At 60.3% G+C, this 10,088-nt stretch overlaps 1 protein-coding gene across 3 annotated transcripts in view; it reads right to left on the reverse strand.

Moving 5' to 3' along the window:
• Positions 1-4,340: 4,340 nt before the first annotated feature.
• PTH1R (parathyroid hormone 1 receptor) overlaps positions 4,341-10,088 on the reverse strand; it is a 21,359-nt gene continuing 15,611 nt past the window's right edge. For 2 of the 3 annotated variants that reach the window (XM_008573649.1, XM_008573648.1), the window contains 8 exons: positions 9,861-10,056; positions 8,711-8,864; positions 7,078-7,138; positions 6,664-6,730; positions 6,298-6,392; positions 5,468-5,609; positions 5,349-5,390; positions 4,341-4,878 (listed from right to left, as the gene is read on the reverse strand). In XM_008573649.1, coding sequence (XP_008571871.1) covers positions 4,492-4,878; positions 5,349-5,390; positions 5,468-5,609; positions 6,298-6,392; positions 6,664-6,730; positions 7,078-7,138; positions 8,711-8,864; positions 9,861-10,056 — 1,144 coding nt within the window. In that variant the 3' untranslated portion in view covers positions 4,341-4,491. The remainder of the gene's footprint in view (positions 4,879-5,348; positions 5,391-5,467; positions 5,610-6,297; positions 6,393-6,663; positions 6,731-7,077; positions 7,139-8,710; positions 8,865-9,860; positions 10,057-10,088) is intronic. The other variant, XM_008573647.1, reaches the window with a different exon arrangement.

A 10,088-nucleotide genomic window follows, 5' to 3' on the forward strand; every position in this document is an offset into this window, starting at 1 on the left:
ACACAAACGCACAGTCACAAATAGAACATACAAATAGAACCACAAACATCCACACATCCACATACACATCCACAAATACAAATAAATACACAAATAGACATACACACACACAAACACACACACATAGAAACTGACACACAATGTCCCCTTCTGTCTTGCTGATGATGTAAGTGAACTTGTTGGGGGCAGGTACTCTGCCAGTGTGGCCTCCAGGCAGAGGCCAGGGTATGGTCCAGGTCAAGGCTGTCCCCTGACTCTTTCAAATGCTGGAGCAAGAAGAAGGTGCTAGGACAAGTTGTCTCCGGCTGACCGGAGAGCACAGCATGGCCGTGGAGAGGAGCTGGTGAGGAGCCTCAAGTGCCAGGACCTGATGGGATTGACTGGAGCCACAGGTATTGAGGAGCTGGGAGGGAGGCTTGGGGTGGCCAGGAACCCACCCTCCCATGCCCCAGAACCCCATCCTCCAGCCTGGCCTTGCCCCCTCCTTCCTGCCACTGGGAAGCAGAGCCAGCAGGTGCCCCGGGAGGCCACCTTTCTGCAGAGCTCCCCACCAGAGCTGCTGGCGATGTTTCCACCAGTGGTTCTGTCTTCCTCTCACCATGATGGGAGAACCGCCCCCCAAACCACGGGACCTTTCAATCAAGAAGACTTTAGGGAGGTACCTTACCCCCTCCCCCCAAAATACCAAGGCTGAGAGTGGGGGAGGGCCCTGAAAAGGTGCATAATACATGCAAGAACACAAAGAGGTCCACCTCCCCTCCCCTCATCCACAGATGGAAGGCTAAGGCCAGAAGGACTGTCAGAGGTCTGGACTCCTGGACTCCTGCCTCTCTGGCCTGGCCCCTTTCCTACCCAGTCATGTTGGGGATAGCTGACTCCAGCTCTTGGACAGGTAGGATCTGTACAGAATCCACACCCACCACCCTTGGCCTCCACTGCTGGCATAACCATGATGCTGAAGGAGAGAACGTGTCACTTGGGGATGTCTTGGCCTTGGGTCCCCTGGGACTCAAGTCTGCCCAAGGGGGCCATAGGGGCTTTGTCCAGGCAGCAAAAACCCAGCCTGGAGGCCTACTGGGCAGCAAGGTAGGTTTCTGTGCCCACTCAGGTCAGGAGACCTGAGCAGGGGCCTGACCTCTGAGAAGTAGCTGAGGCTCAGAGAGGGAAGGTGGCTTGCCTGTGGTCACATAGTACACACACAGAGCCAACCAGAGCTCAGGCCCCTGCCCAGCTCTAGAGTCCCTTACTCCTCTGCCCCTCCTGGCCAGTGGGACCAGTCCTCCAGCCAAAGCTTGTTTCAGTTGGCCATGGTAGCCTCAGGCTGGGATCACTGGCCTGAAGTTGGCTGAGGCAGCATCTGGGACAGGGAGCTGCACGTGCCCCACATCCCCAGCCCCCCGACCTGGGCTCAGCACAGTCAGACCTCTCATCTAACAACCAGAGCAGAGCCAGGACCCTCTCAGATCCTCCAGGGCAGTTTCATGTTCCCTCAGACCCACAGAGCAGGGCTGTGTTCCCCTCATATACTCTCAGAGCTGAGCTGTGTGTCCTCTCAGACTCCTGGGGCAGGGTCATGTCCCTCTTGAGCCTCCAGAGACCTCAGCCCCCGTTCCCCTCTGCTCTCCCTCTGACCACATCCCCAGAGGGAGGGCTGAAGAGTGCATTGTTGTGGACTGCCTCTCCCCGCATGTGGGCCCAGCTAAGTCCTTGTTCTTGTCAGGGGCTTGCAGGTTGAGGGTGGGCAGAGCCATGTCTTGATGGCCCTGGATCCCCTAGCCCCCACTCTGAGCTGGAAGCTATGGACTCACTCAGCCTCCTCTTGAGACTGGGCCTGTGTTCCAGGGCTGCACAGGGGCCCCCAGGAGGGTATGTTCCTTCCAAGGGTCTTCAGAGGTCCTTCTCCCAGCCTGGGCTGGGGGAGACGGACCAGAGAGAGGCAGGGCCTGTCCACATGCCCAAGACAGGTGGGAACTGGACCTTGATGCCTCACCAGCCTGACTGGGAGTCCAGCGCAGCCAGTAGTCAAGGAGGCTAAGGATTTGGGGTCTCTCGGTGCCTGCCTCCCTGTCTACCTGCCACACGGCCTGGCTGGTGTTTACGTGTTCCCTGTGGCTTGGCTGGGCTGTGGGGCCTTGAAGGGAGAAGTGACCACCTGGCTCTAGCCCCTGCTCAAGGCAAACAGGGTCCTGACCGCCTGCCAGGCCTGCTGAGGGCTTCCACTTCCTCTGCCAACACCTGGATGGCCCAGGCAGAGCTCAGGGGCCTCTGTGAGTGGAAGCTGGTCCTGGCCTCGGGGGCTGTACTGCTGTGAGAGGTCCAGTCCTGTCCTGGGTGGCTGGTCTGAGGAGAGATGGTGCCCAGTCAAGGGGGAGGTGTGGCCCTGTCCTGGATCCAAACATCCCGAGGAGAGAGAGCCAGTCCTCATCTAGGAAGTGCCCAGCTGGCCCTGGCCTGGGGACAACAAATCTGGGATGGGGTACCCAGCATTCCTGGGCGCATCTCATTCTAAGGACATGAACAGCCCTGTCTCAGGAGTGGCAGGGCAAGGGGGCACCTAAAGAGAAGGTGGTGATAAGTCTGAGAGGGGAGTCAGCCCTGCCCTGGGGGGTGCCAGTCTGAATGTTTCAGGGTGACTGCGCCTCGAGGGCTCATTACTTCAGAAGCCTCCTGACAGGGGACTCTGGGTCAGGAGATGGGTCCTGGGGCCCAGCCAGCTCTGGGCATCAGTGACCTCCCTATGCGGTGGGCAGGATGAGTTGAGGGCCCAGTGGTCTGGAGGTCCCTTAGCTCTGAGCTGAGCTGGTGATGAGGAGCATCAGATATCCCTTGGGAGGACGATGCGGGTCTGTCCTGCTGAGGGCCCCTTCCCCCAGCCAGTAGCTCATCCAAGGTCCTTCCTGATGACAGCACCTCCCAACTGTAGCATCCTCTTCCTGCCTGCCCACCTGCCTCCCGAAAAGCTACCTCTCCTCCAATCCCTGTGCAGCCTCCTCTGGCCTCCACATTGTAGTGTGGAGTCTTCTAAATGTTGCTCAGACCTTGTCGCACTCCCTCTAGAACTTCCTACAGCTCCCAGCATCCATGGGAATGATTGATTCTCAGCCTGGCTCGGTGGCCCTTCAGGACCTGGCCTATGCCTCTCCTACCATTCCAAGCAGGTCACACTACAGAGAGCTCCATGGGTGTACCAGGCCTTTGGTGGCTTGGCCTGTCTGCCACCTGGAAGGGCAGGCAGGGCTGTGCCTGAGGCTGCTCGGCATATGCCCATGCCACCCACTGCCTAAATAAGTTTGTTGTCCTGGAGCTCATGACCCCTCACCTAGCCCCCAGTGGGTGGGTGTGGGGGCTATTGGAGGGAGGAGCCCTCCTGGATGTTGGGTCTATGGATTGAGTCCATGAGCTGGAGATTGGAGGGGAGAGGCAGGGGCACCAGCTTGTGTGCAGGCCCAGAAGCAGGGCTTGAGCAAGAGCAAGAAGGTTGGTCAGGCCAGATCATGGGGTGGGATCTGTTGGGTCAGTCCTCAGGGCATCAGGCTGAGGAGGGTCTGTCTGTGCCATTCTGGGGCCATGAATAGCCCAATACAGGGGTGGGTAGGACCCAGGGTGGTGAGTAAGGTGGTGGGTGGATGTTAGGTGGGATATTTAGTGACAGTCCTGGGTGGTCAGTGAGTGGATGTGTCTAGCCTTGCAGGTCCCCACCCAGTCAGCCCTCTAGGCTTAGACTCCTGGCTCCTCACAGTTCCCGAGCCAGAGCAGACCCCAACCTGACTTTTACTTGCTGGCCCTAGCACTCACCCGGCAATCTCCGTCTGGTTGCTGAAGGTGTGTCTGGTCCAGGGTAGGGGCTGGGGCCATCAGACAACCAGGAAAAGTTCACTCTGTGCAGGGCCTTGGGCTTGGGGGTGTGGCCAGGGATCTGAGGGATCTGTTGTCCACCCTGGGTGGGCAGCGATTGGAGGCTCGCAGTCAGAGGAGTTGGCCCAGAGGAGCCTGGGTCCCCCATGGGGCCTGGGTACAAGAGTGGGGAGCAGCTGAAGTAGCAACGTTGATAGGGGAAGGCTGAGGACAGACTTCCATACAAGCCCACTTGGCTGCTGTGTGATCAAACTTTAAGCCCTTCTGGGCCTTGCAATTAGCGTCTCCCAGGCCCTTTCTGCTGGACCGTGCTGAGTCCCCCTAGACCCATCCCTCTCCTGAGGTGAGGAGACCCAAGGACTCCTCCATGACTCATGGGCCATCCCCCACTCCTGGGGTAAGCCCCCAGAAGCTCCCCTATGGCTCCCAGTCCCCTCTCTCTTGGAGGAGGTCCCCAGTTCAGGCCACAGGAAGCCACACACTGCTTCCTTTTCCCTTTTCTTTTTTTTTTTTTTTTTCTTTTTTTCCTGTTTTTCCTCCTGGCCCCAGCCCTGAGTGGGCAACCATCCAACGACCTGTCTTTTGGTCCAACTGTCCACCCACCCATGTCAGCAGGTTCAACGCCTAGCTGTCCAGTCACATGACTGTCTCCCACTCTTCCTGCAGCAGGGCGGGTGGCCGCTCGGGCACAGAGGCCTCCTCATCCAGGCCTGAGCAGGAGCCATTGAGGAATCCAACATCCTTGGGAGCAGCCACGGCAGGTGGTGTGGTCTCAAGGGTCTCCAGGGCTGGGGCCCCTGGCTTGGCATGGCCGGGCAGCTGGGGGTGACCATTGGTGGTGGTGGCGGGCAGTAGGCGGGGACTGAGGGGCAGGCCAAGTCCTGCACGGGAGCCTACATTGGTCACACTTGTGTGAGACACCATCGGTCCGTAGCTGTAGCTGCTGCTCCCGCTGCGCGCCTTGCGCTTAAAGTCCAGTGCCAGAGTCCAGCGGCTCCAAGATTTCTTGACCTCAGCCTGAACCTTGGGGCGGTAGGAGGGTGGGCAGTCAGGTGTAACCCTAACCCCTCTGTCATATGTTCCCCCAGCCCCAGCAGTGCCCCATCCCTGACCCTGCAACACCCAGCACTGAATGAAAACAGGAATGGGAGCCTACTGAAAAACTCCAAGGCCAAGTTAAAATCCCACCATCCTCAGAACATGGTACTTGATGGCAGGCAATTGACACACCCAGGGTCTACAAGGCTCAAATGGCCCCAGAGGTGGCTGAGTCCTTCAATCTGGGCTACAGAGGATTCAGCTGTGGGGTTGGGAAGAAACTTGGCTGTGTCAGAGACTGAAGAGCCCACATATCCTAGAACATCCTAGGCTTGAATCATCTGGAAGGACTTCTCTCTGCCTTCAGAATGTCCTCAGGGATGTTCTTGGGGGAACAGAGAAAGAACGAGGCAGAAACCCCTCCCCGCCCTGCCCCAGTGCTGCCTCCTGCTTACCTCACCATTGCAGAAACAGTATATGATGGCGACAAAAAATCCCTGTGGGGAGAGGTGGGAGGGATCAGGGTGTGCCCCTGCCACCCCCACCCTGTTAGGCTTTGGCCAGGGCTGCGCACCTGGAAGGAGTTGAAGAGCATCTCGTAGTGCATCTGGACTTGCCAGAGCGTCCCTGAGACCTCAGTGTACGGCGTGGCCATGAAGACGATGTAATGGACGCCAAAGAGCGGCATGAGCACCAGCGTGGATTTGAGCAGCTTCCTGGGCCGGCGGGGCAAATAGGTCAGGGCCAAGCCACTTCCCCCTCAACAAGCATTGTGCCACCCCCCCACCCTGCCAGCTTCAGGCTCCAGAAGCTACAAAGGGGCCCAAGGCTCTGGGCACCACAGGACAACCTTGTTCACTTGGGACGACTGTTGTCTTGGCAAAGTGTTAATAAGGCCCTTTCGTTCTCAGAGGTGTCCTGGAGAGGACCACAAATGATAGTCCCCCTGTCCCTTGGCCCTTTGCACCTGCTGATCCCTCAGCGGGCACACACTCACTCTCCCGTGGCCTTATCGCAGTATCCCATGGCCCACTCCTCAAGTTTCAGCTGAGCTGCCTCCCTGAGGCCACACACTGCCCACCTGTCCCTCACAGCCCTGCAGCCAGCTCTTTGAGGGGAGGTCTGAGTTTGTCCCACCCTCACAGACCCAGCTCTAGTGCAGGGCCCACCACCAAGTGGGCCAGGCTGGCTGTTGGGTGCCCCTAGGGCCTCCAGAAGCAGGGCAAGCTCCCATCACTGCTGGGCAGGCCAGGGTGAGGGGCTGGCAAATGAGGTGGAGACAGTCAGGGAGTCAGGAGCTGGGTCCTTCCCTTGTGACAGACTCATTCATGCACTGCTGGAATTCTAAGAGCCCTGAACTCCGCCCCCAGCTCTGAGGAGCTGGTTATGGTGGGCGTGGCTCACCGGTACTGCTGCCGAGTGTCACAGCGGCCAGCATTGGTCTCCCGCAGCTTGGTGGCAAGCACCCGGACAATGTTGATGAAGAGGATGAAGTTGAGCTGTGGGAGTGAGGAAGCTGCATCTCGAAGCCGCACCCCAGCACGGTGGGGCAAGGACTTGGACCCATGGCCCACCACAGGCTCTAGGCGGCTCCTTGCGCCCTTGGATTTCCCATCTGCACTAGGCTGGGGATCAGCTGGCCTTGAGGCCTTTGTGGCTATGACCCCAGGGTCCAGCGAAGCCTCCATAGGTCCCTGTCAGGGGCTGGTCACTAGGGCTCCAGGCCACATCCCCGCCCACCCCTGTGGCCAGCCACCCATCCCTGCTCACCACAATGGAGGCCAGGATAGGCACCTGGATGATCCACTTCTTGTTCCCAGAGCTCAAGTCCCAGCACCTGGGGGAGGTTGAGGCATTAGCCCCCACCCCCTCCTGTTCCCACTCCTGAGCCTGCCCACAGAGGCCCCAGAGTTCGTCTGTTGACACATTAGCTGTCAGGGACACAGAATGGGGGATGTTGGATGTGGCCAGGCCTGAGGCCACCCTCACAGGCCTCTTTGGAAATAGCCTCCTGTGGTCCTGAGGGGGTTCTTGGCTAAAGGTTGGACTGAGAACAACTGAGGCTGGGACCACTCAGGGACAGGGTACAGGAGGCCTTCTCATATGCTTCACGGAGGAAGAGAGTACCAGGGGTGTTTCTGGCCTGTGCAGAGCCCCCAGATCCCCTTCTCCACATGGACCTACCCAGTGTTGGCCAGGGTAGCCCTGACACTGACCCACACAGCCACGAAGATGGCAGGCAGACCTGTGGGCACAGAGGGGGACACTGTGTGAGGGGCTGACGATGCTGTCCACATGTCTCCCTCTGCTCATCCCTGATGACCCCCAGCCTACCTCATCACTGCCCCAACCCCCTCACCCTGGGCACATGGGCCGGTTGGTGACAGAGCCACACTCTGGCACGTGCTGCCCCAACAGCCTGCCCTTGGGCCTCCAGTTTTCAGGACCCAGCTCAGCCCTCTGCCCCCATCTTGGTTCTGTGTCTCCTACACACACATGCACACGCGCATGCACACATGCACACCTGTTGGGCACATGGTGAACTAATATGGTATCACTAACTTATCCATTTCCCGGTTCATTCCCCCGTCCCCTCCCCTGAAGGGTGCTGCTCTGGGCTTGAAGCTCCCAGGAGAGGGAGACTATTACCAGCATTTTTCTGTCCCAGCACATCCCCCAACCTGGTCTGAAAGGTCTTAGCCCTTATGGATGAGGCTGGATGGGGTGAAGATTGCCATCCCAGGCTGGGTAGGGGCCATAGGGGAGCCTCCATGTATCCTGGCCTGAGCCCACTCAGATGGCACATGGTATCTCTGAGTGAGCTTTGCCTCTGGGAAGGGAGCCCAAGTTCCCTCCTACTCCCCCTCCCAACTTGATTCTAGGCCTGGTGCACCCTTGGAGGGACAGGATGTGACCTGCGTGTATGGTAAGAAAAATAACTGTGGCATTCCTGTGCCACAGAGTTCTGTGTGCCCCCCAATCCTCATGTTACCAGCCCACCCAGACACCTCCTAGCCCCTGAGCCTGTGTCAGTTCCTAGAACCAGGCTCAGGTCTCCCCCAACTCTGGGGCTTGCCATGGTGACGTTAGGGTCAGGGTGTGTGCCAAGGGGCAGGGAGGCTGTGGCTGTTGACTGAAGAGCCTCTGGGTGCTGAGTGCGGGGAGGGCTCCAGCCACCTGGCCCACCCCTCTGCAGTCTGGCTGGATGCCCCGGAGCCCAGCCAAGCTCTGGAGCTGCCAACAATAATGGACAATTATCCGTAATTGGATCCCAGAGCCCGTGGGGGGCTGGGAGGAGTGCAGAGGCCCAGTAAGCCATTCTGCAGAAGAGCCGTGAAGTCCAGATGATGCCGAGTTGCTGGGCCTACAGCCCTGGGATGTGGACCGTGCTGGCAGTGGTATGGACAGCTACCCTACCCTTCCTGGTGAGGGGATTGGTGGGGTAACAGATGCTGGCCCAGCCCATGGGCTCAGGATAGAGGGAGGGTCCCAGACCTCCCCTCCATCCCCAGGCTGACCTCTGACCCAAAATCACACTCTGATTATAAGCTGGATCTTGGTCTGATAGTCCACCCTCCCTCCCCCCGGTGACTCTGACCCCAGATGAGCCACAGCCCCATGCTGAGCCAACACTGGGGGAACCCTGACCCCTGACCTGATCCCTGAACCTGCAGTGGGGCCAGAGTCACAGAAGGTGGGCAGGCCTCCCACCTGCTTCGTCCATGTCCAGGACAAGATATGCTGGGTGGTGCCCTCTCACCCTGCCGCCCACGGTCCCACCCTTGCCTGCGCCTCACTTTCCGCTGCACCCGCATACCCCAGCCGAAGACCGTGAAGCCCCACAGGTACTTCTTCTCTGAGAAGAAGGCCATGAAGATGAGGCTGTGCAGGTACAGCCCCTCCACCAGAATCCAGTAGTAGTTGGTGGCCAGGAAGTAAAGGAAGAAGGTCACAGCCACCCGGCAGCCCGCCTAGGAGGACCAGCTGGTGTTAGCCAGAGGGCGGGGCCTGCATGTGCGGAAGTCGGGGCTGGGCTGGGGGCACTCTGAGGGGTGTGTGTGGTGTGGTCAGGGGCAGAGGGCAAGGTCAGGAGGTGGAGTGGGTGGGGGGGTCTTGGGCTGAGACAGGAGTATTGATGATAGCACGGCGAGCGGGCGACACTCGCAAAGCCTTTCGCATAGGGGCTGGACGCGGGGCTGAGGGGTGCGAGGGGCACTGTGAGGTGAGTGTGAGCGGCCTGAAGCTAGTGGTGGTAGCTGGAGACAGGCAGGGGCGAGGGCCGGGCTGGAAGTGCCGGGGGCGCAGCAGGGCGAGCGCTCCCACGTTGCCAGTGGTGGCACCGGGCTGGGCCGGCGGAGGGGCACTCACGTAGCCGGCGGCGGCGGCGGCGGGGGGCGGGGGTGCCTGGGCGATGGCGCGCAGCTCTTCCTCGGTGAGGCGCTCGGCCTCATCGAGGGTGGCGCCAGAGTAGAGCACCGCGTCCTTGACGAAGATGCTCACGGCGCGCAGCATGAAGGACAGGAACAGGTGCATGTGGATGTAGTTGCGTGTGCAGTGCAGCCGCCTGCGGGGCGCGCGACATCACCGTGGATGGGGGCACGGGGACGCGCGGTGGGTGGGCAGAAAGCTGGGCTGTGCGCGGTAGGTAAGGACACCCGCAGGAATGAGGGAATGAGGGGCGCACTGACAGAGGTGGAGTGGGTGGGGGGGTCTTGGGCTGAGACAGGAGTATTGATGATAGCACGGCGAGCGGGCGACACTCGCAAAGCCTTTCGCATAGGGGCTGGACGCGGGGCTGAGGGGTGCGAGGGGCACTGTGAGGTGAGTGTGAGCGGCCTGAAGCTAGTGGTGGTAGCTGGAGACAGGCAGGGGCGAGGGCCGGGCTGGAAGTGCCGGGGGCGCAGCAGGGCGAGCGCTCCCACGTTGCCAGTGGTGGCACCGGGCTGGGCCGGCGGAGGGGCACTCACGTAGCCGGCGGCGGCGGCGGCGGGGGGCGGGGGTGCCTGGGCGATGGCGCGCAGCTCTTCCTCGGTGAGGCGCTCGGCCTCATCGAGGGTGGCGCCAGAGTAGAGCACCGCGTCCTTGACGAAGATGCTCACGGCGCGCAGCATGAAGGACAGGAACAGGTGCATGTGGATGTAGTTGCGTGTGCAGTGCAGCCGCCTGCGGGGCGCGCGACATCACCGTGGATGGGG

This window comes from Galeopterus variegatus, unplaced genomic scaffold (genome assembly GCF_000696425.1).
Source record: "Galeopterus variegatus unplaced genomic scaffold, G_variegatus-3.0.2 Scaffold947, whole genome shotgun sequence".
Classification (NCBI taxonomy): Eukaryota; Metazoa; Chordata; class Mammalia; order Dermoptera; family Cynocephalidae; genus Galeopterus; species Galeopterus variegatus.